The sequence below is a fragment of the Trichechus manatus genome, unplaced genomic scaffold, assembly GCF_000243295.1.
Source record: "Trichechus manatus latirostris isolate Lorelei unplaced genomic scaffold, TriManLat1.0 scaffold00183, whole genome shotgun sequence".
NCBI classification, from domain to species: domain Eukaryota; kingdom Metazoa; phylum Chordata; class Mammalia; order Sirenia; family Trichechidae; genus Trichechus; species Trichechus manatus.
In genome coordinates this window covers 2,558,777-2,586,301 of record NW_004444119.1, presented here as the reverse complement: position 1 = coordinate 2,586,301, position 27,525 = coordinate 2,558,777, and the positions used below count along the sequence as shown (strand labels likewise).

At 38.3% G+C, this 27,525-nt stretch overlaps 1 protein-coding gene across 2 annotated transcripts in view; it reads left to right on the top strand.

Moving 5' to 3' along the window:
- The window catches only part of ZNF407 (zinc finger protein 407), a 480,440-nt gene that overhangs the window by 25,276 nt on the left and 427,639 nt on the right, over window positions 1-27,525 (top strand). For both annotated transcript variants that reach the window (XM_004387311.2, XM_023741561.1), the window contains exons 2-3: window positions 9,204-13,975; window positions 19,424-19,538. In XM_004387311.2, coding sequence (XP_004387368.1) covers window positions 9,259-13,975; window positions 19,424-19,538 — 4,832 coding nt within the window. In that variant the 5' untranslated portion in view covers window positions 9,204-9,258. The remainder of the gene's footprint in view (window positions 1-9,203; window positions 13,976-19,423; window positions 19,539-27,525) is intronic.

Below are 27,525 nucleotides of genomic sequence, written 5' to 3'. Positions count from 1 at the left end.
CAGCAAAACATAACGCCAGTTCAACAGTTTCTACATGTAAAATTCAGTGACATTGATTACATTTTTTGAGTTGCGTGGCCATTCTCACCCTTCTTTTCTGAGTTGTTCCTACCCGCATTAACATAAACTCACTGCCCCCTAAGGTTCCTCTCTGATCTTTGGAGTTACTGTTGTCAATTTGATCCCATAAAGATAGATAGATCTTGAAAGAGCATAGTACTTAAGGCAGACATTCTTTGTCAGTTAAGCTAAACTGTTGTTTGGTTTTAAGACTTCAGAGATTATTTTTGGTTTAAGGTTTAAAGGAACAATAGTTTCAGGCATGGAAGTCTTCTTACATGCTCATCATGTGTTTTATGGCCTTGCCTAAACCCTTTCTTCTACTTGTAATGTGTAACCGTCCCTACCTGCTCCTTCCCATGTTATCAGGAGGGACCAGTCCCTGGAGAAGGACATCATGCTTGGCAAAGTAGAGGGTCAACAAAAAAGAGGAAGACCTTCAATGAGATGAACTGACACAGTGGCTGCACCAACCTGCTCAAACATGGCAGCAGTTGTGAAGATAGTGCAGGACCGGGCAGTGTTTCGTTCTGTTGTACACAGGGTTGCTGTGAGTCAGACCTGACTTGACAGCACCTAACAACAGTCTGCTCCCTCACCAAAAGGAAAAAAAGTTTTAACTGCCTCAAGCTTGAGCTCAAATGATATTTTTGCTGTCTTCGCCAGACATTCTACTTGGAAGTATAACTCTTGTTCATTTGTACTGCTATTAAAAAAAAAAAGAAAAAAACACCATTGCCATCAGGTTGATTCTGACTCATAGCGACCCTATCGGACAAAGTAGAATTGCCCCATAGAATTTCCAAGGCTGTAATCTTGATGGGTCTGCCACATCTTGGCTGGTAGGTTCAAACCACCGGCCTTTTGGTTTGCAATCGAGTGCTTAAACCACTGTGCCACCAGGGCCCCTTTTGCATTGCTGTAGGTCTTAGTTTATATTACACGTGTGGTCTTGATTGTATGCGGCCTCATATTAGAGTTTGTTTACATGTCATAGAGCTCCTGATAGAACATGAACTTGGTAAGGGTAGGAAATGTGTGTGTGTCATGTATAGTTCCTTTTGTCAGGTAGGCACTCAGTATGTATTTGTTGAATGTTTGTTGTCATTTCTTGATACAACGAAATGTTGAATTATTTCATTAATTTAAAAAACCAATTGGGAAATAAGAAATGTGGAGATATTTTTCTCCTTTGCTTTAGAATTTTCAGAGCTGTTGTATAGAAGGTAGTAAAGGGTGTCATTATTTTGTTCCTGATTATTAATGTAGTTGTCATTCTTTTGTCTCCAAAAATATATTTAAAATGATAGAATAGTTCTGTGGCCTGTTAAAACCTTGGGTCTTTGTTTTATCATATCTAAAGTGCTTATTTGGCTAGATGATCTTAGAGGTCTCCTTCAACTCTAATATGCTACGATTATTTTCTAGTACAGAAAATTGTGAATTTCATCTGCACTTAGGAGTCATGCCGGTTATATTTTCAAGACTCTACATAGATGAATAATAAGTCAGATGTCATCACTAGAACATTCATTCTAAACAGATGTGTGTGTGGATCTTCCCTTAATAAGTTTTTGTGTGTTCCATACATATACTTGTAAAGATGAAACCCCAGCTAGTGTCCATAGTGCAGGTAATAAATACAAGTGTGTGCTACAGCTGTGTGAAAGGATGAAGATGGTGGCACTCATCATCAAAAGGAAGGGAATTCAGAGTTGGTCATACTGTTGGAGACTAAGCATTAAAATTTGTTTATACCGCAAAACCTATGAAAGCCGGAACGTGTGCAAGGCCTGTCAGAGAAGGAAAACTCAAATATTTTCCACTAATAGAGAGCGATAGAAAAGTGGTAAGACTGCACCCTGTCGAAGGCAGAAACTTGTGAGATCCAAAAGAACAAGGCAGTTCCGTCGAGTTCCGGCTCTCACAGGTTTTACTGTCTAAAACTTCTGTTATGGATATTTTCAGATATAGTATAGAATAGTAGAGAACTACTGATAGAATAATATAATGAATCTCTGTGTGCCAGTCCCCCAGCTTTAATCATTATCAGCATATAGCCTTCAGTCTTTCCTTCTCTCCTGGACTATTTTGAAGCATATTTCAGGCATTGTCTCATTTCATCTGTGAATATTTAGATACTGGATGATTCTTTTATCACAATAAGGCATCCATTCATTCTAGTACCTAACATGTGCATGGAATTGTTCTATGCTCTTGGGATATATGGATGGTAAAATAAATAAATAATGCCCTTACATTCTAGCATGGGAGACAGAAAGTAAACTAGAGACATAATAAATAAGTTACGTAGTCTCTGGAGCCCTGGTGGTGAAGTGGTTAAGAGCTCAGCTACTAAGCAAAAGGTCAGCAGTTCGAATCCACCAGCCACTTCTTTGGAACCCTATGGGGCAGTTCTACTCTGTCCTGTAGGGTTGCTATGAGTCAGAATCGACTTGATGGCAATGGGTATGTAGTTTGTAATGTAGTAAGTGCTATGGCAAAAGTAGATCAAGGTAAGTATAGAGAATTAAGAGTGTGCGGTGCAGCAAGCTGCAATTTTAGATAGGGTGGTAAGGTGGCCTGGTGGGGAAAGTAACATCTAGAAAAGATCTGAAGGAGGAAAGGTTGCTAGCCATGTGGATATTTGGAGTGAGAAGATTCCAGGCAGAGGAAACAGCTAGTGCAAAGACCCTGAGGGGCAGCATGGCTGGAATGTTGAGAAACAAGGAGGGGAGACCAGGTTGGTGAGAGCAGAGGGGACGAGATGCAGTAGTAGGAGATGAGGTCGGAGAGCTAACGGATGGGGGAGCCTGATCACCTGGAGCCTGTGGGCAATTTTGAAGACCTTGGGGGAGAGAAATGGAGGAGGGCAGTTGCAGGATTTTTGAACAGGGGGTTAAGATCATTCTGGCAGCAGTGTTGAAAATAAATTGCAGAGGGGTCAAGGTAGAACCAGGACTTTCATTTTGTAGCTTGTTCTGGGTATCTATTGCTGCATAATAAACCACCCCAAAACTTTGTGGTATAAAACAACAACCATTTGTTATGCTTATGGAGTCTGTGGATCGGGATTTTCGGAAGGGCACACTGTGGGTGGGGGATCTCTTGTCTCTGGTCCCTCAGCCGGGGAGACTGGAGTGGCTGGGGCTGGAATCATCTGGAGGTTTCTTCCTTCACATGTCTCGTGCCTAGGCTGGGATAACTCAGAAGGCTGGGGCCTGTTGAGCTTTTTTTCTCTGTGTGTGTGTGTAGTCTTCTAGCCTCTTTGTGTGGGTTCATGAGGCCTGTCCAGCATGATAGCCTCTGGGTAGTAGGACTTCTTACTTGGCGGCTCAGAGCTCCAAGAGCAAGCGTTCAGTGAACAAGACAAAAAACAAACAATCAAAAAAAAAAAGAAAACTGCATGGCCTTCTGTAACCTCGGCTTGGAAATCGTCTAGCTTCACTTCCACCTTACACATTCAGGGGAGGGGACCTAGACTGCCCCTATAGTTGGTTGGAGTGTCAAAGAATTTCTGGCCATCAGTGCTTCAAAACTGCCCCGGTGCTATTTGAGTAATCCAGGCGGGAGATGATGGGGGCTTGGACCAGGATTGTACCAGTGGAGGTGGTGGGAAGTGGTTGGATTCTGTATGTATTTTGAAGGCAGAACTAATTTGCTGATGGATATAGGTTGTGGGAGAAAAAAATCAAGGATGATTCTAAGGTTTTGGACCTAAGCATCTGGAAACATTGTGAATAAGAAATATTCCGATCTTTCTTTGAAATGTGGAACACTATAGAAATTTCATAAAATTCTCAGATGTTACTAAATCATTATTTCCAAGAAGAAAGCCAGTAAGGTTGAAGAATCCAATCATATATCAAAATCCTGCTAGTCTAAATTGCTGTTATGATCCTGGCCAGAGTCTTTCTAGAATGACTTCCGCATAGCAGAGTCGTCGTAATTCAGTAGCTTGGCCTTAGTTGCTAGTCTGCACTTTTAAGCTGCACAGTAGTTGCAGGTAAGGAAGGTTGGGGTGGAGAAGGGTGCCGGTATTTATTGAACATATACTGTGTATCAGGTAAGGTGCTAAATATTTGACATGTTCCCTTATTTAATTTTGATAACATTGTAGAAGCAAGTATTGTTCTGTGCCTTTATTTTATACATAAGGAAACTGATACTCAGAGAGTTCCCTCAATTTGACCAATGCTACCCAGATAGTAATTAGAAGAGTCAGGATTCAAAGGTGGGACTGACACCAAAGCTTGTGTTTTTTCCTACTGTATGGTGCCATTTTCCTAACATGACTTTCTAAGACCCTGAAGTAATGATGGTGTTTGCTCATCAATGCATTTTTTTTCAGCATTATTGTAGATACCAACATTGCTATGGGAAAAAACACAGCTTTTTTTTAGTGTATATCTTTGTCTGGCTGATTCAGAAACTTATCTCTATTATATCCATGGCACCAACCTGCTGGAAAAAGTATTGAGGTTATTGGCTTAGTTATCAAGTGCAGCTATACCAGAAATACCAAAAGTGGATGGCTTTAACAAATAGAAATTTATTCTCTCACAGTTTAGGAGGCTAGAAGTCAAATTCAGGGTACTAGCTCCAGGGGAAGGCTTTCTCTTTCTCTTGTTTCTGGGGAAAGGTCCTTGTCATCAATCTCCTCCTGGTCTAGGAGCTTCTCAGTGCAGAGACCCTGGGTCCAAAGGACACGCTCTGCTCCTAGCTCTTCTTTCTTGGTAGTGTGAGGTCCCTCTCTGTTCACTTCTCTCTTTTATATCTCAAAAGAGGTTGACTCAAGATACAGCCTAAGCCTGTAGATTGAGTCCTGCCTCATTAACATAACTGCCTCTAATCCTGCCTCATTAACATCATTAAAAAAACCCAAACCTGTTGCTGTGGAGTTGATTTTGACCATTCCGACTCATAGCGACCCTGTAGAACACAGTAGAACTGCCTATAGGCTTTCCAAGGAGTGGCTGGTAGATTCGAACTGCCAACCTTCTGGTTAGCAGTCGAGCTCTTAACCACTGCACCACCAGGGCTCCATTAACATCATAAAGGTTAGGATTTGCAACACATAGGATACTCATATCAGATCACAAAATGGTGGACAACCACACAATACTAGGAATCATGGCCTAGCCAAGTAGGCACACATTTTGGGGGGACACAGTTTAATCCATAACACTCTAACCTTTGGCCCCCCAAAAATTTCATGTCCATGTTACTTGAAAAACACATTCGCTCCATCATATCATCCCCCAAATTTTTAAATCAACTCCAAGTCCAAATTACATCCTGGGGCAAAAATTCCTCTTCATCTGTGAAATCTAGAATACAGGTTATTTGCTTCCAAAGTACAATGGTAGAACAGACACCAGGTAGGCATTTCCATTACAAATTGGAGAAACTGTAGGGAAATAAGGGCTAACAGGCACCAGACAAATCAGCAGAACACATTACATTAACTCTCAAGGCTTGAAAATAATCCTCAGTTTTCTGAGACCATTTAGGCAATGGCCTTGCCTTCCAAACTCTGTGTGTTGACCACACTCTCTAGATTCTGGGTGGAGGCCCTTCGGCCTTGAGCTTCAGCTCTGCCTTCCAGGCTCACTGGGATGGCAACTCTGTTCCTTTGGATTTGGGTAGCCCCATTCTCCTAGTCTGTCTGAGTGTCAACCCTACCCCCTCATCCTGGCAGCCTCACCCCCTTAGGCTTGGGTAGCAGATCCAGCCCCATCCCGCTGGCACTTGTGTAATGCAGCTTCACACTCGGGAACCAAGTTGGTAAAGATCTGACTCTTTGAAACCCAGGAGGCCATGGCCCCACCCCTTGAGACCCAGCAGGCCGTGATTCCACCCTTTGAGATCCCAGAGGTCATCGCCCTACCCTTTGAGACCTAGGCAGCTCTGCTTCCTGTGCTCTTTGTCTCTCCAGCTTCTGCTTCCTGGTTCCTTGGCCCCTTAGGCCCTCTTGGGCCAGCCTAGCCTCTGCCCTGCTTGAGCAAGTGTTCCAAACTCTTTAGCTCCACCAATAAGTGCCTGGAGGCACCCCACTCTGCCAGGAAGCCTTCTGCACAAAGGCACTCAGCTCTCTTACTCCGTGGGTTGGCTCCCGCTCTGTCTTGCACTGGTCTCCTGTTTCTGCTGCTGCTGCTGCTTCTCACTGTCTCTGCCATCTTTGGTGTTACAGCTCTCCTCACTTCCTTCTGAGACCTCACCAGAATTGTCTTTGATGTCCATAATTCCACCAGTAGTCTCTTCAAGTCACCTCATTTTAGGTATCCCTTAGAGCAGTATCCTACTCTTCCAGTACCAAATTCTGTATTAGTTATCTAGTGCTTTGACTTTAACAGGCAGTGGATGGCTTTAACAAACAGAAATTTATTCTCTCACAGTCTAGGAGTCTAGAAGTCCGAATTCAAGGCGTCAGCTCCATGGGAAGTCCTTCTTTCTTGTTGGCACTGGGGGAAGGTCCTTGTTATCAATCTTCCCCTGGTCTAGGAGCCTCTCAGCGCAGGGACCCCGGGTCCAAAGGCCATGCTCCACTCCCCGCTCTTCTTGCTTGGTGGTAATGAGATCCCTATCTCTGCTTGCTTCTTTCTCCTTTTATCTCTTGTAAGGTGAAAGATGATGCAGGCCACACCCCAGGGAAACTCCCCTTACATCAGACTGGGTCTGTAAACTAGGTAAGGGTGTTAAACCCCACCCTAATCCTCTTTAACATAGCCTAATCTTGCCTCATCAATTACAGGCAGAAATTAGGATTTACAACACATAGGAAAATTACATCAGATCACAAAATGGTTGACAACCACACAGTACTGGAAATCATGGCCTAGCCAAGTTGACACACATTTTTGGGGATACAGTTCAATCCATAAGTTACGGACTTAAATAGCCAGCTGTTGTCTAGCAACTGCCTAAGTTTTTGCCTAAGAAGTTTGCAGAATTCCCAAGATTATTCAATAATGATAAGATCAGGTGATCAGAAATTGATTCATTGTATTCACATTGTTGTGCAACCTTCACCACTATTCATTTCAAAAAATTTTCATCACCCCAAACAGAAACCCTGTGCTCGTCAAGTATTAATTCCACCTTCTCCTCTCTCACCTGCCCTTGGTAACCACTTATGTACTTTCTGTTTTATGCATTTGCTTAGTCTAGATATTTCATATAAGTGGAATCATACAGTATTTGTCCTTTTGCATCTGACTTATTTCACTCAGCACAATTTCTTCAAGATTCATCCACATTGTACCATGTATGAGAACTTCATTTCTGTTCATTCTTGTTGTGGCTGAATAATATTCCATTGCGTGTATTTACCACATTTTGTTTATCCATTCATGTGTTGATGGACATTTGGGTTGTTTCCACCTTTTGGCTGTTGTGAATAATGCTGCAGTCAACACTGGTGTACACGTATCTGTTTGAGTCCCTGCTTTCAATTCTTTTGTGTATAAGCCTAGGATTGGAATTGCTAGGTCGGTCGCTATGAGTCAGAATCAGCTCCGGCAACGGGTATGGTAACTCTGTGTTTAATCATTTGAGGAACTGCCAGACTGTTTTCCAAAGTGGCCATACCATTTCATTCCTATTAGCAGTGTATGAGGGTTCTGATTTCTCTACTTCCTTGCTGACACTTGTTATTATCTGACTTTTTGATTCTAGCCAACCTAGAATATATGAAGTGGTATCTCATGGTGGTTTTTATTTGCATTTTCATGATGACTAATGATGTTGAGCATCTTTTCATTTGCTTATTGGCCATTTGTGTATCATTCTTGGAGAAATGTCTATTCAGATCTTTTGCCTGGTTTTTAAAATGGGCTTGTCTTTTTATTATTGAATAGTAAGAGTTCTTTATATATTTTAGATTCAGGTCCCTTATCAGACATATGATCTGCAGAACTTTTTTCCTAACTGTGGATTGTCATTTTACTTTCTCGATAGTGTCCTTTGAAGCATAGTGCCCTTTGAAGTTTTTAATTTTGATGTTCAGTTTATCTTTTTTTTCTTCTGTTACTCCTGCTTGCATTGTCATATTCTATGAATTTTTTTGTTCCCTGGTTTTAGAAGAGTCAAAGCCACAGGCTTTATTTGCTTTGCCATTGTTATGGGAAAATAATTAAAATAGTTCACAACAGTTGTCTCTAGAGCTGGAACCTAATATGTTGATGGCTTTTTATTAACATAAAATCAAGTGGCATTTGGCTGAAAATTCCAATCATGGTGTACAATAAATAGAAAATGATATGTTTTAATTGAATTAAATAGCATAATGAAAAATAAAATCAATATTATTGATTTTCAAGCATTTTATTCAATAAAACTGTTTTATGTTTTCCAAATTTTGCTCCATTAATTGTGCTGTACCACTGACATTTCCCTTTGCCATTAACCTTCAGACAATACAAAATGGCTGTTAGATGAGGAAATCCATGATTGACAACTGGAGTATGAGTAGCTTTTCATTGCAGAGGAGCTTGAGCATGAATGATGAGATGTGAGGAGAATATACATGTTGTTAATTGGGATATGTTTAGAAAAATAATTGTAAGGCTCTTTGCTTGAGGGGCAAAGGATGGAGCAGTTGTTTTTGAATTACGTTTCTTTTACACTAGAACTTGGGCTTCTCTAGGGAGAAGGCCTAACTTCCTGACTCGCTTCACAACCAAAACCAAAAACTCGTTGTCATAAAGTCGATTCCTACTCATAGCGACCCAATAGGACTTCACCGCAGTTCTGTTTCACGTAGTGGGAGTTCACCAAAACTTAATTTGAAAAGAGGGCTTCTCTGTTAAAAAAACTTTTTGTTAAAAAAAAAGTAGTAAATTGAAAAATATTGGTATAAAAAATGAAAATATGGAAATGTTTTTGACAGCTGGTTTAGAGAGCCACTTTTTCTATCAAAGAAACCATTGCATTGGTGTCTTTCCCAAAATTTGATTGCATACTTTTCATAAAGGACTTTATACAGACATGTGATCAACTTCATCTAAACATAAACATAAAGAAAATTTTATCGAGGCTAATTTTATGATTTTTTTCCATATAATGTGTCATTTTATGTAGATTTTAGGATTAATTTTTTTTTAACGTTCAAAGCTTTCATACTGTGTTAATTTACTTCACAGGTTACGAGTGCACAGTGAGGCACATTGACACAGGGACATCATCAGCACTTTATTAATGATGGATTCCGAGAAGAAACCTGAGAGTGATGAGGATGAAAATAGAAACAAAGAAGCACAAGCCTTGAGCACTGTCTCATCCCCTAATGTAGAGTGTGTGCTTGAATCTCAGGTGATGGCAGATTCCTCTCTGCAGGAAGCATGCACACACCCTGGGAAGAAAGAAGAGAATACCACAAGCAAAAGAGGGTTTTCAGAGTCATCAGACCTGGACAGCATTGTCCTGGAGGAAGATAGAAGTAAACATGCTTCCAAGCGGATGAAATTAGACAAGGTGGAGCCCCGGAAGTGTGGAGAACAGGACATTTGTGCAGCCTCGGCAGAGGGTACCCTACGGGAGGAAGTGGCCCAAGAGGCCTTTCCAAATGACTGCCTGGGTGCGGACCCGAGGCTGCCCAGCACATTCCCCCCTGCCTGTGATTTCAGCACTGTTGAGGATGTTGCTCTGAAAACTGATGGTGGAAAGAAGTCTGCTCAGGAAGTGGTTTCCCTTGATCCGGAAGGAGACGTTCCTTTCCCCCTGCAGGAGGTCAGTGTGAGCTGCACCATTGGAAATGTAGACAGTGTTCTCAAATGCAGCACGTGTGGCCATTTGTTTTCTTCTTGCTCTGACTTGGACAAGCATGCTGAGTGCCACCTGCAGCTGTCTGAGGAGCACACCTGCTGCCACTGTAGCCACAAAGCTGAGAGCAGCGCGGCTTTGCAACTACACATCAAACAAACACATGGGCCACAGAAAGTCTTCTCCTGTGACCTCTGTGGTTTTCAGTGTGTCGAAGAAAACCTGTTGAATGCACATTATCTTGGCAAAACACATCTCCGGCGTCAGAATCTTGCTGCTCGTGGAGGATTTGTACAGATATTAACGAAGCAGTCTTTTCCCAAAAAAACATGTACCATGGGAACAAAAGATGTTCGTGTAAAGCCAAGAGCTTCTAAACCAATAACTAAGAATAGTGATTCAAAAGGATTAAGAAACATTGGAAGCAAATTTAAAGATTTCAGAAAAGGCACTTTTAAACAAAGTAGTAGTGGCAGTGAGCTTCTTGTGGAAATGATGCCATCCAGAAATACTTCCTCAGAAAAGGTAGCGATTGTTGAAGAAAATGTTACCTCCCTTGGTATAGCTGGAAATCCTGAAAACCAGAGTAAAAAGCTAGGAGCTTTAGTAACCTCAGAGAGTCTCTTGGATAAATTAGAACCTACCGGAAGTACCCTCCAGACCACACATAGTATCAATACGAGACCCAGGCCTGAGCGAAATATTCTAATGTTGGGGAATAGCTTTCGACGGCGAAGTGGCACTTTCACCTTAAAAGGCCAGACCAAGAAAAGGTTTAATCTTTTAGGAATTAATAGAAGAGGCACAAACGAAACTCAGAGGATGTATATGAAACACTTTAGAGCACAGATGAAAACAAGTGATGCCGAGTCAACAGCTAAGCAAGTAGAAGTGAGCGGTTGTGTCAAGAGTGTGTGTGTGACTACCTCAGAAACCCAGGAACTGAAGCAAGACAAGAGGAACTCCCATCTTCCAGGCTCTGTGCAGCTTGATGCGCTGACAGTGAAGCCAGCTCCAGACCCCCAAATACTGTGGACTTGTACAGACTGTGGTCACATAGCTACAAGCAGGACCGACTGGGAAATCCATGTGAGGAAGTGCCACGCAAGAGCGATGGGATGGTACTGCCAGACGTGCGGCTTTTCAGCTGTGTCAAGGAGGGACTTCGATGAACATTTGCACAATAATCAGCATCAGCAACCTGCTTCTGTCTTCACCTGTCAGTGCTGTTCATTCACTTCCTTGACTGAAACGAATCTTCATGACCACATGAAGGAGAAGCACAGTATGGGCTTTCTTTGTATTCCTTGTAATCTGTTTTTCTTGTCTGAGAAAGACATGGAAGAACACAAAACAACTGAGAAGCATCTTAGTTTATCGGTTCAGCCAAAGACTTCTCAGTCATTTAACAATGATTTGGTTTTACAGACATTACCTTTAAGTACTTTAGAACCAGAAAACACAAAAAGTTCTATGAATGAGTCAGGAAAGACAGTTCAGGAAGAGCTGAAGTCTAGGGTAAGCAATGGAAATGAAGTAAGGCATTCGACTTTAAGTAAGCCCCAGTTTCAGTGTAAGAAGTGTTTTTATAAAACAAGATCTTCCACTGTTCTTACAAGACATATAAAGCTTCGGCATGGCCAAGACTATCACTTTCTTTGTAAAGCATGTAATCTTTATTCATTGAGCAAAGAAGGAATGGAGAAACACATAAAAAGAAGCAAACATCTTGAAAATGCTAAGAAAAATAATATTGGCTTAAGCTTTGAAGAATGTATTGAAAGGGTTTGTATAGGAGCAAATGATAAAAAAGAAGAGTTTAATATTTCTGGAAATGGAAGGACTGAAGGCCATGTAGAGGGTGTGCAATTACAGGAGCATTCCTGTCTTGAGAAGAACATACTGACTACTAGAGAACTGTCACAGTCTGGTATAATCGCCAAAGATAATGAATTGGCTTTGACCAGTGCCCCCAAAAGAGGGAGACCTAAAGGTAACATCTCAAGGACGTGTTCACATTGTGGTCTTTTGGCCTCTAGTATTACAAACTTGACTGTTCACATTAGACGAAAACACAGTCACCAGTATAGTTATCTGTGTAAAGTGTGTAAGTATTATACAGTAACTAAGGGAGACATGGAGCGCCATTGTGCTACCAAGAAACACAAAGGACGTGTAGAAGTAGAAGCCAATGGAAAACAAAGTTCAGATATTATTGTCGGCCCAGAAGGGGGTAATCTTGAAGCCTGCAGAAAGGCCACGAATTCAGCAGCGACCCTTTCAGATGAATATGCCTCCAAGTCTGCTGAGTCAGATGTCCCCATTTCAGAAAAGCCAGTAGTGGATCATGGAAACCCCAATGAAGTTGAAGTTGAAAATGTACTTCATTCCATAGAAGGGGAAGTTAACAGTCATCTTACTGATAAAAAGGAACAAATATCTCTAGAATCAGAGGACCTTCTCCAAGATGGGGATGCGTGTTCCCAGAGAGATGTTACAGGCACAAGTGACAATAAATGTATACACTGTGAGTTTAATGCTCACTCTTCTGCTTCTCTAGAACTGCATGTAAAACGGAAACATACCAAAGAGTTTGAGTTTTATTGCATGGCATGTGATTACTATGCAGTTACTCGTCGAGAGATGACTAGGCACGCAGCAACAGAGAAGCACAAAATTAAAAGACGGTCTTATCTTAACTCTTCTACTAATGTAGAAGCAAGTTCTGCAGAAATGTCCAGAAATATCATTATAACTGAAGAGGAACATCAGCAAAGTTCTGAAGAATTTCGAATAATTTCTGACCAATCGTCAGATACTCTGAAGTCTAGAAATGCCATGGATTGTTCTATTTTAGATGCGAATACTAATGTAGATATGTCTAAAGTACTCTGTGCTCCTGATTCGGTAGAAATTGAAATGGAGGAAGAATCTAATTTTACCGAAGATCATCCCTTTTGTGGGACTTTCCAGCAGCCCCTTGTCAAGGTTAAAGTTATGAAACCCGAGGAGATGGTGTCCCTTAATATTTCCTCTAACTATGGCTCCCCAAGCAAACCTCACAATGAAAACTTAGGAAGGTCAGCTTTGAATTGTGAAATAGCAAAAGAAAACCACACTATGCCGAATGACATCCGTGGTCCCAGTGCACGTTGTGAGAGCAGTGGGGGAGATGCAGGCAATGGTAGAGATGCAGCCATGAACCCACCCCTGGGTCCTGAAACTCTGGCTGCAGAGCACCCAGTGGAGAGCACTCTCCCTGTTGTGATGAGTGTCACAAGAGAACAGCTGAACCTGGACAGCAGTGAGCAAAGCAAAGTGGGAGGTGTGCCTACTTCAGAGGATTTGAAAGGAATACAAGAAGACCCTGTTCTAGAGAATAAGGAAATTCTGACAAATTCACAGCATGAAACTAAAATTATTTTGGAAGAGGATGGCCCAGTTTCTGATAGCACGGTTGAAAGTAATGATGTTTATGAAACTATAATCAGTATTGATGACAAAGGGCAGGCTGTGTACAGTTTTGGCCAGTTTGATTCTTCCATAATAAGAATAAAGAACCCTGAGGATGGTGAATTGATAGACCAGTCTGAGGAAAGTCTGGTAGCAACTGGAGTGCGAATTAGTGAGTTGTCCTTAAAAGACTCTACTCAAGGTGCCAAAAAGAAGAAACCTGAAGGCAGTTGCTTTGGTGAATCAACACGGATTCGTTGTGATGACTGTGGCTTCTTAGCAGATGGCTTGAGTGGACTGAATGTTCACATCGCCATGAAGCACCCTACAAAAGAGAAACACTTTCATTGTTTACTGTGTGGGAAATCATTTTATACCGAAAGCAACCTTCACCAGCACTTGGCTAGTGCTGGTCATCTGAGAAATGAACAGGCCAGTGTGGAAGAGCTTCCCGAGGGGGGAGCCACCTTCAAATGTGTCAAGTGTACCGAGCCCTTTGATTCGGAGCAGAATTTATTTCTCCACATTAAAGGACAACATGAGGAATTGCTGCGAGAGGTGAATAAGTACATAGTGGAAGACACTGAGCAAATCAACCGGGAGAGAGAGGAGAATCAGGGAAATGTGTGCAAGTATTGTGGGAAGATGTGTCGCAGCAGCAACTCGATGGCATTTCTAGCGCACATTCGCACTCACACAGGTACGTAAACTCTGCAACAACCCTGTATTTACCTGTCAGTGCAGATGAGCATAAAACCCAGACATTTCCTTCCCATCAGGTGTGCAGTCCTTACCTGCATTTACATTGTGGCCCCCACATAATTCCCCTTTCACCGCTATGTGGCTCTCTGGATATCTGCAATAAGTCATTGATGACACTCAACATTTCTAAAGGTAATTAAGTCCTAGTGACTCCAAAGGCCTGCAGTTTGAGAAATTTCTTTGAATCTTGTCAAAAGGCCTTGTACCTCTGATGCCTTTGTTGGATTCCTGCCTCTTACAACTTTCCAGTTGTTTCTATGTCCCAATTATTTGGTTTTTCAAAGTGTATATATTAAGTGGCACTTTGTGTTTTGAGAGGACATATCGAGTGGCTTTTGAGGAATGCAGTAAATACAAAATTTCTTACAATTTTAGGGATTTAAAAATACTCATCATCAGGTATTTTGATATTCAGATGTGTAACTCGCAAGCACCAAACCTTCAAGGATCAACATCCATCAACACTTTTCAAAGTTGATGGGTATGGGGGATTTGATGTTTGTGGAGGTGGCACCTGATTTAGTTTTTGTGCTTTGTCACACTTGATATTCCATTTTAATGTTTAATTTTAGGTAGCCAGAAAAAAAAACAATTTTTTTTGGTGGAAAATGCATAAGCCATTCTAAATTTATGTAAAAATTCACTGCACTATTTCTATAAACCTGCCATACATCCTTTATTTTAAATAGACAGCTTTTCTAAATCACTGTGCTCTGCTTAGACAAGTCCTGTCTCCATGGTTGAATTTATGAGTGGATTTGAATAATAAATTCACATTTCAATGAACATATTTTCATTAAAACTGTAAGGTTTATTTTACTGTACTTTTAAATAATGGCTTATTATTGAAACTATACTTTAAATTCATGCAGTTTTTGAAACTTAGTGCATGGTAACAAGGAGGAAGACAAAAGAGTATCAAACATTATTAATAGTTTAGTGTGATTAAAAAGAGATCAAAGTTTTTCATTGAAGAAAGTAGAAGGACAACTTATGTAAGACTAATCTAGATGGAATAAAGTGTACTCTTGATCCTAACTGTTCTCATGCAGTAGAGGTATCTTAGTCATCTTGTGCTGCTATGATAGAAATACCATAAATGGGTGGATTTAACAAAAAGAAATTTCTTTTCTCACAGTTTAGGAGGCTAGAAGTCCGAATTCAGGGTGCTGGCTCTAGGGGAAGGCTTTCTCTCTCTTTTGGCTCTGGAGGAAGGTCCTTGTCTCTCCTGGGCAATCTTTATGTGGCTTGGCATCTCTCTTCCCCCACCTCTGCTCTTAGCTTGCTTGTTTAACTCTCTTTTGTATCTCAAAAGAGATTGATTTAAAATACACCCTGCACTAATCCTACCTCATTAACATAACAAAGACATCCCGTTCCCCAAATGGGATTATAATCACGAGCATAGAGGTGTTAGGAATTACAACACATATTTTTGGGTGTACAGTTCAGTCCATAACAAGAGGCAGTGTTTAGGAATAAGTCCACGCACTCATTTATTTGCATTATTAACACTTCTGTCAGCACCATGTTGTGGGCCACTTTCGGAAATGATACGGTTTTAGAAATCAGGCCCCTTCACGTGTGCAGAAAATATGTACTTTCTTAATATGTCCTCTTAAGGTAGATAAAACTGAATAAAGCTAAGAGGAAGATGCTAATGGAGCTCTTTTTAGAATTCTTTATGCAACTGTCTGGTCAAGACATGTTGCTTATAATTGATGTGTCCATTACTTGAATTCTCTTGTAATTATAGTCAATAAGTCTTGTAAATGTGTTAAAGCTCACTAAAAGCATACAAATTCAAGAACAGAGTGAGGCTAATAATTTAAAATAATCAATGTAGGCATTTCAGCACTTAATTTCCCTTGTGTGTTGATAGCTGATCATTCTTAATCCATTAAGATTTATTTAGTCGTTTACAATGCAAAATAGGTTTGCACTGGTCACTTGTGCCATTTGAAAATGTCCACCAGGTTAAGTGCAGAATGTAGTCCATTAGTCTTTCTTGACTATATGTATTAATTGCATTTAAAATCAAGTTAATGTGGATGTGAAAGTGAGGTAACTATCAATATGTGACAAAGTAACCCTACTTATGTAAGTTACATCATTGATTGTAACATTTAGTAAAAGTTAGCATACTTTTTAACATCTTGTGTTGGTCTTATCAGCAAGTGCATTTTTATTGTACTCTGAAATGGCTTTTAAAAGAACACTGTGCCTGAGTGCACAGTACCAGTCTTCAATTTTGCAAGCCATTTTTTGGGGAAAGTTGCTGTCCAGGTTTTAATCCAAGTTTTTTTTCTTGGAACACCTTAAAATGAATTGCTTTTCTGATTCTTTGCTTATGCCCATGAAGTAGTAATGCAGGCACGGATATTGATGGTTAACTGGAAAAGGGCTTACTCTTCCAATCCCTGTTTTCATATTTTATGATTTACTATATGTTTTATCTAACCTTTTCTTCCCATCCTTAGCACGATAAAAGCCACACTCTAAGAAATAAATGAGTTTGGGTTTAGGAGAAGGCCTCCTGGAATTCTCCAGTGTCTCTGTCTGTATGCCAGGGAGCGTGTCTCTCCCTTCCACAGTATGTCGGTGGTGCAGAAAAGCCAGGCTCCGTCTGTCCTGCATTATTCTTTTGCTTTAAGCTTTTCTTTTGTATATGGTGGCAGATAGCATTCAGCGAGAAGGTGACTGGAAGCCACTTCCATTTTATGTTCAGAGTGTCCCATCACTGTGCCATTTGAGCGTGCTCCCAGGCTGGGAGATGGGAAGTGTGAGATTCCACTGACTAGCACTAGTTAGGGCTCTGGGTGTTTATAACTTAGCCTATGAGAATTCAGGAAGTCAGTCTGCTTGAGGATAGATTATTGGGAGAATCCAGCAGTCAGTGCTTCAAGTGTAGTAGGGACAGGGACTTCCTTGTTCACTGCCTCCTCCTTGCCCCTCACATAGTTGGGAGCACACGAATAAATGCTTGAGCAGGTGAATGAATGTTCACATGTTTCAGGAGCACTGTAGAATCGAGACTCTAGTTTAGAAGCATTAGATGATGGGCTGTGTATACATGATTTCTTTAAGACCTGAGGTTTTTTTTTTTTAAATGTTCAGGTCACTTCCATGAATGCATGGCAATTAGTAATCATTTATAATTGAGAAGTGCCTGTGTAGGACTGAGTGAAGACTTTTAAAGTCTTTGGAAATCTTTTGATAAAATAATAAGGTGCCAGAAAGTTAGAGATCCTTTTTAGTTTTTCTCTTTTAGAAAGCCCTGTAGGCCAAATTAAAACAAAAACACCTACTGAGGATAATGCTGTTCCAAGGAGTGGGTCGACTTAAAATAGTATTGAAAGTTTATAGTAATCAAAATATACCTCAAAGAAAGACAAATTTAGAAATATGTAGTTTTACAAATTTTGCCTTATAAATGCTATGCCTAGATTTATTTTGGAATGCAGATAACAAGCTTAAAAATTGATGAAATATTAGCAGTTTAAAAAAAAGAAAGTTTTTTTGTTTCCTTATACAGATCAATATTGCCTTTAGTCTGCTAGTATTTGAATTTTTATGGCACAGAAAGAAGATTTTACTACTCTGAATGTAGGATATGAAAAATAGTCAAGGCCTTAGTGATTTTAGGTGAAAGTGGTTAACAGAATAACTAATTTATGTATTGTCCACATACTGTATCAGTGGCCACCAAAACCTGAAGAAACTAATGTTTTTTCACAAAGGAGCCATATATAGTAAGTTGAAGCCACCAAAGGTCCTGTCTGTCTCCAGTCCTTTGTGAAACCTGTGGTGACAGAAAGAGGAACTAATTTACAATTTAATTGCTGTATGAGAAAAATGAAAACTTAAATCCATTAGATAGTTTAGATTCATTAACTAAAATTGTAATACAGATATTGAGAGAGCTTTATCTTCTTTGTTTGGACTCTTGATATTATTGTTAATTAATAATCTCCTAATTTATTATCTTAAACACATTTTAAAGTACAGGTGAATTGGTTCTTCTAACTTTTTTTCTTTGTAAAAGTCCCTTTATGGAATTCTGTGTTGATACGAAATGTTTCAGAGTAGCGATAAGCTTAGTTTTATCAGAATCATTTAAATAAACTGTAGTTTCTAATGTGATTGATAGAATGTGGTTGCTGTAAGCAGCAGTCTCAACCTGCTTTTGACATTTAAACATATAAAGCTGACTAGATATAACCATTCAGGTGCTAAATATATTTTACATCTACTTCTAACAGTAGAAATGGAAGTATTAAGAGATCTGGCTTCGTTGTCGTTGAACTGTGAAATATTCAACCTTGTCTGCCGGTGCTTAGCACTGTTGACTTTTTTATTTCTGTGAGAAGATTAAAATTAAATGCTTCACTTTTTTTGTCAGCTTTCTGGAATTAAATTGAAATGTAAGACTCTAAAATTTTTTACTGAGTGTTTCAATTTCAACAAAGTATTCTTGGAGGATTTTTTTTTTCCAAGGGCACTGTACAAAGGTTCATTGAACAAATATGATTTATTGCAGGTTTTTTTATTTTAGCTCTTTTTGTATATTAATGTTCACATATTTTATATTATGTCTAACTGTATTGGAACAGGTAATTCACCAAATATGTACTAAATGTGATATGAAAAATCTGGAAACATATTGTACTGATTTTGAACTGAGGTGATTAGAAGATTGGAAAATGGTATATACATGTTATACTTAAAGGAGTGTTGCTTCTCAGTAACGTAGATACTGATTATCTATTAGTAACCCTGTTTCAGTTACAATCTATTGCTGACAATGAGTATAATTTAGTCTTATTTCCTTATGAAATAGTTTAAAAATTTTTTGTTGGCACTGTGTGTTCTATGTTTCATTATTTGTTTTTGAAATAAATATTGGAATTATATTGTTAATGTGAATAAATTCAAAGCCAGAGGAATATGAGGAAACTAAGAAATTTATTGGATGATAAGTATACTTTTTAAAATATCGGCTACCCTGTATGCATTTGTGTTTTTGAAATGTCATATTTTAAATGTTGAATGACTTTAAAATACATTTTTATGAACTGTAAGAAAAATATTTAAAATTACTTAGCTCATCTCATCTACTAAGTCCTGCTCATTTGCATCACTTTCGACTTTAAATCTCAGAAATGTTATTGAAAGTTAGGAACACGGATCAAAACAGTAAAGTCTTCTAGGTGGAATAATTATGGAATGCTGATCTATTCAAATGATAAATGAATGCAAGTATTCCATTTTGGGGACAGAAATTCTTAATTAGATTAAAGGTATGATTTAAGATTTAGCCTTCTTTTTAAACTATCAGTAATGTATTATTCAAATTCAAATCATATTTTATGTTAACTTTACTTAGGATCAAAACCATTCAAGTGCAAGATATGCCATTTTGCAACAGCTCAGCTTGGAGATGCCAGAAACCATGTCAAAAGGCACCTTGGGATGAGGGAGTACAAGTGTCACGTCTGTGGGTGAGTAAATTGGAGCCCTCTCTGCCGTGGTGAACCAGGAAGCCTGTGCAGGATATCCATTGTTTCAGAACTCAAAACTGATATGAGTAAGAGTGGCTAAAATTATGCGTGCATATCCTCTTTTCCATTGTTATGGTAAATTCCTTAAATACAGTTATGACATTCTTCTCCCACTTCTAATCCTGTACTGAAGATGAGCAGTTTTATGGGCTACAAGGTCAATTTGAACCTGTAATCTGTAAATTGACTAAATTATAGGATGTTCATTCATGCCAGAGAGAACTGTAAATTCCATTTGTTGTTGTTGTTAGGTGCCATCACCACTTAAACACAAAAAATATATGACATAGCCTTAGGAGTGCGTACTTATGCTTTTTTTTCCTTCTGCTATCCTGCTTTAACTTTCATCACATTAATGAATCTCGTGGGTTCCATTGGACACATTCTATAAGGAAAGAAACACAAGACTTAATTTCAGACAGCTGGTCACTAATTATTGCAGAGATGAAGTTTAAAACACAATGTATAATGTCATGCTTTTGTGTAACTATTTCAAAAGATGTTGTTTTCCTTTTTTTAGTTAATGATTATTTCCTGTGAAGAATCATTCATAACATTTAATTGTCACTCAGATGTGTTGCATTTAATAGGAAGCACTGAGACGCTTAATGCAAAACTAATTAATTTAGCAGAAAAAAAGGTTTTAAAATGCCATGACATATATAGTATTTCATTGGACTTTCAGAGTTGGATTTTAATACCTTACTTCTGATTAAAAATATATTTTAATGTTACTGTGCTAGAGAAATGAACTCATAAGTGCATCATATAAAAACACTTCATGTGAAACCTGAGAAACCTGCAGTTCTTATGGCTAATGCACAAAATAGTATAGGTTCCATTAAATTATACAATGCACACATGTTGTATTAAGCTTATTTTTTAGTAGAAAATTCTTCTGGTTGACACTGCCATGTAAATATCTTATAAGTCAAAAGCAGGTTTAGCTTTTTGTTGGACAGTACATTTCATTCCTGGCTCCAGTTGCATTTTTTGACCCTTAAGATAGTTTCACAAATAACTTTGCAAGCAGTTTTATTAACCGTGGCCTGTGATTTATTCATTGGGAGGACTGATGGTTCACTGACTTGCAGCTAAAGTAAATGAAGATGAACCTTTGCCCGAAAGCCCTCTGAAGTTCAGTGGCAGAATGAGTTTTGTTACTTCTGATTTTAGCTGCAGGGGTCAAGTGCCAAGTGGTTCATTTTAATTGCTCTATGCCTTGGAATTTTAAAAGATACCTCATTTATTGTTTTTACCATGTGAGTTATAGGAAAGAGGAAGGCCCTGACTCCAGTGAAAATTTGCTGTTAGATGGCAGTAAGCCGGTTTGTCCCCATTTCTGTGAAACAAATAATTTATTCATTTTTGTTAGAGTTACTAAAACCCTGGAAAGAAAAGATGAAACCTTTTTAGAGAACAGTTTCTGACATAGCAAAAACAATGCGTAATTGATTGGCTTTAATTGTACAGTTTGAACAATGCATACTTGACTCAGCTAATTGCTTAGCACATACAACTAAGTGTTGCACCAGTAGTTTATATATTTGATTCGCAAGATACAGAATTACAAATAAGTATACGTATGTTGAATTTTACACTGCTGCCATAGAGTTCTACAAGCATGAGTGTGTATGTGTGTGTGTATTAAAAAAACACCCTAGGTTCTAAAATTGTATCTCTTAGAATTATAGTGGTCAGTGAATTTTATCTATGAAATAATAGTTTCCTCTACTTTTTTAATGAAATATGATTTTAAAGTTACATAACAATGGTTTTAAGAGGGTGGATATTATCACAGTGAAGATAAAAGTTTTGAAGAATTGCAGTAAACTGAAGAATGCCAACTCATCTCTGTAGTAGAAACATGACAGTAATGAGATGGGTACCCTTTAATGTAAAATAAAAAGTATCGTGGGTTGTTCCGAAGTTTGTGTTTTAAAGTGACAGGGCTGTATGTAAGTTAAAAATTAAAGTAGAAAGCATAAAAAAAATGCAAGGACTGGCTATGAGATTAGTGGTACTAGAGAGCATTGGTATATTAACATCACTGACAATGTCAATTCATTATCACTGATGGCTAAATAATCTTAGAAATGCTCAGTGGACCTATTAGTTCCTGAACATAAGCAGCTCATGCTGCATTTCTTCATTAGCTTTAATTGCTATAAATTTTACCTTTTAAAAAATCATGCTTTAAAAGGTGAAGTGATCTTTCAGGAACATTAACTCTAATTTTGTCACAAACAGAAGGTCCTGCAGTGTGGTTTCTTTTCTATAGTAGTTAATATCTTAGTCTCTGTCTTTTAGAATTTGAAATTTATTTTTCAAATAGTCCTGATTGAGTAACAATAGATAAGAAACTGTAGGGCAGGCACACATTTAAAGTGAAATTATTACTCAAGAGTGTTGTGATTTTTTTTGTAGTAACTTGGTTTTCTTGAAAAAAGCTAGTATTTTATGGTGAAATTGATGAAGACAATGAACTTGAAGAAATTATCAAAATGCATTTTGGTGAACTGAGTTCATTTACTGTTTTAGATTATTTGAAATGATTTGACTTCTTTTTCATATCACTATCTTTATGTAAGAAGATTTAAGTGCTCATTAACTGTGTATCTTGTGTTTTTTGTTAAGGCTTAGTCTTAGGGTTTGCCTTAGCAACCTCCTTAACAAAAACTGCCTTTTAAATTTTATGCAAGTTGTCTGGCCCTAAGCTGATTTTTTTCCTTGAGTCTTAAAGATCAATTTTAAGATATCATTTTCCCCTCACTAGCATATCTTAGCTACAATATATCATGGATTTAGGTTAGTTTGACATAAGCAGCTGAATGCATTAGATGTCTGATTCCTACAAGATAGCTAGGATTCAGAGTTCAGGATTTAAGTTTCGCTTACCCATGGTTTATGTGCTCATGTCACAGTAAAAATTAAAAAAAATACATTGCCCTGCACTTCATGTTTTGAGTACATGTTATAAAACCAACCAAACCTAAGCCAAACCCACTGCCATCAAGTTGATGCCGACTCATAGTGACCCTATACGACAGAGTAGAACTGCCCCATAGAGTTTCCAAGGCTGTAAATCTTTACAGAAGCAGACTGCCATAGCTTTCTTCTGAGGAGTGGCTGGTGGGTTCGAACCACCAACCTTTAGGTTGGCAGCTGAGCACTTAACCACTGTGCCACCAGGGCTCCTCAATACATGTTATAGGTAACTTTATTTAAAAGGCAGTGAACCTACTTTTCACTTTTAGGAGGAGCAGTTTTTGAATAGTACAGTTTCATAATAATTTTTTTCTTAAATCTGAGTGTGACCTCAAGAGGAATACTATAGAATATACGTGTTTTTATATTTCAGCACTTGACAGGTAGTTGACATGAAAATCTGCTATGGATCTGACATAGGGCTTAGTGGGGGAGAAAATAAATCATAGAAAGCATCACTATATAGAGGTTAACGATTTTGTTGGGAACATATGTTTAAAAATAGGTCAAACACATATTTTACCTAAATCCATGATTTTTACCTTTATGTTTTTCACTAGCCAAGAACTTGAAAATCTCAGTGGTTTAAAAAAGTCATTGTAGATACCGTGTTTTGCTAAACTCTTTTAAATTTATTTTAATATTATGTGCTTATATGTAAATATATATACATACACATATATACTAGGCTCAACAATGGTATTTTATGTTTATGCAGTGCTTTGTGGACTAGTAAATTATTTAATCAACATTTATCACATTTGTTGATCTCTATAGCTTTATGAGATTGTTTATCCTGTGAGATTACTTTTATGAGATTGTTTATTATTCCCACTTTACAGATGGAAACTTGAGGTTCACAGTGTTTTTTCGTGATGTACTTAAATTGTGCGACTAGTAATGGGTGGACCACTGTATTTCTTCCTTTTAATTACCCTTTTTATTTCTCTTCTCCTTTTTTGAAATTTCTTTCTTTTTTTGTTGCTGATTTTAATTTGTACATTTTTTCCTCTCTAGATTGTTTTCACTAGCATGTAATAACTAACTTATCCCCTTCCTCTCCCCGAGCCACTTCTATTTTATTCTGCTTTTGCTCAGATTTACGGTTTTAAAAATTGCTTGCACATTCTTTTACATTAATATTCTGATATTCAGTCTCATTTCTTGTATCTCTTTCTCTGTTTCACTTTTCCCATTTGTAAGTGTTATTTTAAATAATTTTATTATTTTTCCCTCTCTTTTTCATGTGTTGATCATCTATTGCACTTGACAAAATGAAGATGTTGGTATAGTAATAGAAAGAGATAAGTGCCTAAAAAAGTGGAGATTATATCATCTTTTCATTAGGATGAGAGGGGTAAAATCGATCAACTTGAGTTATTGTTTATGCTTTCTTTAAAAAGTTAGTAGAAAATTAGTAGTTGGGCTGATTTCTGTGAAGCTAGGCAGGAAAGAATACATAACCTTTGTGTGCCATTATCCAGAAGTATAGACCCCAACATGTATGATTTAGGGATTGCATCCTCCTGAGTGATTTCTTTATGTCCAGTCTTGATTCTTATGTCTCGAGTTAAATACTTGAATACAACTTACCTGATCAGGAGAGAATAAGGGCATTTTCCAAATTTGTCACCTCTGGATTCATGAAAAGATTCCAGGCATTTTCTAATTGTATATTAATATGCTTATGAACTGTTTATTCCTAGTCGGTTTAAGAATCCTGAAATAGAAAGTTACTAATGCAGTAAAACTCTTTTTTTGTGTGTGTGTGGCATTACCTAGTTTTTGTGCGTTAGAAGGGATCTCTATGTAGATGATTATAATGTCACTTTCTGACCTTTGCAGCTTGAATAATTGTAAATCATTGCTTCATAACGTGTCAGAGAATGTCTGTACTAGGCAATTAAATGGCAGAATATAATAGACCAAATTATTGCCTGTCATGTTTTCAACAACACAGTTAGTATTTGAGTTACACTTAATCATTACGTGCATTAGCAACTTCATTGGAATCCAGCTTCAGGCTGAGCATGAAATACTTTACATTATTTAAACCTCTAATGGTACAAGTCATTTATTTGTGTTGAAGTGTACAACATGCAGAGTTTCATAAAGCAAGGAACACTTGAGAGCTTAATTTATCCAAATCAAAGTCTAAATGCAGATAAACACAAGTGGCAAAAATTAGTAATTTTTATAGGCTGGAAATATTTAAAAATACATGGTTGTGGGTAATTGTAGGCAGCAGGAATAAATTAAAATCACTATTTTTAGTCTGCTCCGAGAACTAAAGCTGTGTATACCTAAATCATTAAAAGCACCATGGAATTGCATTTTTAGCTGAACAATTAATTATACCCATCATATCTGCAGATGTATCCAAATAAAATAAGTATTTGGTTCAGCTGGTTGTTTTGGTTAAAGAGATATAGATAGAAAAAGTTTGTTTTACATGGTGGCATGAATTATGCTTGTAACAGTACAAAGTGCAGCATCTCTCAATTTTGTATAAAACATTTAACATAAAACTATGATCTCATTATAGGGGATGCATTGTATATTTTATGCACATAGTATTTTAATACTTTTTATTTAATGATACATTTTTATCTTTAGTTTGAAAACTTTTAAATGCCATGTAATGGTTACTGTGAGGAGTACAAAATTAACAATATTCATTTATTCCTCTGATATTAACATCCCTGAAATACTTTTCAAATAGTGAAGAGACATTGCTTTGTATTTTTTATATATAATCATTTTGCAAGTTTGAAAATCTAAGAGATATCTTGGTTACAATATTGAAGTAAAAAACATTCTTCTCAGACGTGGTTCTTTGGTATTTTCCAACGAACGGGGGCTAAGATTAGGGCAATGAAAAAACCGCTTCCCACTTTCTCCCATGGTGAAAGGAGAGGTCTTTTGTCACCCTTCACACCCTGCTTTCCTTTTGTGGGTGCTATATTCTTCAATTTTTTGCCAAAAAAGAGTGAAGTCTCAGATGTATTCTAAGACCAGTAAGTATGGTCAATCTGTAAGAAAACAGAAATAAAATAAGCGTTATCAGTCTTTAAGGTTTTTTCCCAGTGGAATAGTCATGTGACCTCAGTTTCTAAAGTTATTTTTGTTTTATTTTTACTTTAAAATGGTTCAGTGGTGATTTTAAAGTTATGTTGTAGAGGTACTCCCCACAGGAGGATACAGGAGTGAAGCTACCTTTCTGGTTTCGTTTCCTGTTTTCTGATTTTTTTTTCCTGTGGTAACTTGTTGTTTTGCCACCTCTTCTTATTCATCTGTTTCTCAAGTCTTTTACCTTGTGGAGGTATTAGCTCTTTGATTTGTCCAAGAACTTCTAAGAGGAGGAGGCGGGAATGTAGGCAGGAGGGAAGCATCACCACTCATTCATTTTTCTTTCAGTAAATACTCGTGGATTTCTTCTTTGTGGCCGTGGCCCAGAGAGTGGCAAGGAGGTACAGGGGCACCACTGTCAACGTGCTCCAAGTGGGAGAGACAGATCTGGAAAATAATTTCGAGTATAGCAAGATGACAGGAGTAAGAATGAGGTCCAGTGATAACACAGAGTGGGAAAGTGATTAGCTCTGCTCAGGAGCAGTAGGAAAGGCTTCCTTGTGAGTTTATGATTGAGAAACATTGTACCTCAAAGGATGAGGAGGTATTCACAAGCCACATTCAAACTTTTGAATAAATAGCAAAAAAAAAAAAAAAAAAAAAAGCAGAGAGGTTGGGACTAGCATGGCATGTAAAAGAACTGCGAGAGATTCCTGTAGTGTGAGTAACTAGATGGGGTGAAGTGAGAGATTTATTTAGTATTAAATAAGAATTCATTTAACATCACTATGTTAGTCTTTTGGAGCCCTGGTCGCGTAGTAAAGAACTTGGCTACTAACCAAAAGGTCAGCAGTTCGAATCCACCAACTGCTCCTTGGAAACTCTGTCCTGTAGGATTGCTGTGAGTTGGAATTGACTCGATGACAATGAGTTTTTTATGTTAGTCTTTAGGGTTAGAAAGATGAAAACCGTATCTGCTTCAAATGGGTAGAGAAAGCTCAAGTAAAGAAATGCCTTAGTCTTCCCGGCTAATTCAGACCATACTCATAGTACGGATAGCATCTGATGTGAAGGTGAGTGGGCGATGGGTAGATAGACAGGGACAGTGCATTCCAAGTAGGGGCTCTGGTGTGTTCCACCACAGAGTATGGTATGGTCAACCTGAAGAACATGGCATGCTCAACCTGACGAACACGCTATACTCAACCCAAAGAACACGGTGTGCTCGGGAACTATGAGTAGTTCAACACTGGCTGGGGCTGTACTGGAAAGCAAGGTGGACAGTTCCAGGGGCTGAAGTTGGATGAGGCAAGCAGGGTCAGATCACACAGATGTGCTGTGTCAAGGAGGTGATTTCTGGTCTTCTCTCTGTTTCTCATATCCTTTTTTCTTGTCTGACTCTCCTCCTGGTTTCCTGGACTGTAAATTGGCAGGGAATGAGGAGCGTAAGCCCTGGTGGAAGTGAATCTCCACTCCACGGTCAAAGGATGTGTGAATTGGACATAGGAATCACTTTAAGAGAATCACTTTTTGTAATTTTAATTTAGGGATACTACTGATTATAGATAATTGTAATGAAAACCTGTTCCATATAACGGAATGCAGAGTAGTTCCAAATAGTAATTAAAAGGACAATACAGTTAGGTGACTGTGCTACAGATGTCCACATATAACTGATACATGTAAAACAGATGTTATAATTGTGTTCCCATAAGTGATTTGTCTGGACGAGCCATGTAGGATAGGAAATCAATAATTTCAAAAAGTATATACTCTTTAGATGGTGCCCGGCTACCACCACTGATGGCTCTGACCAGGATCACAACAGAGGGTTCTGGACAGAGCTGGAGAAGGATGTAGAGCATAATTC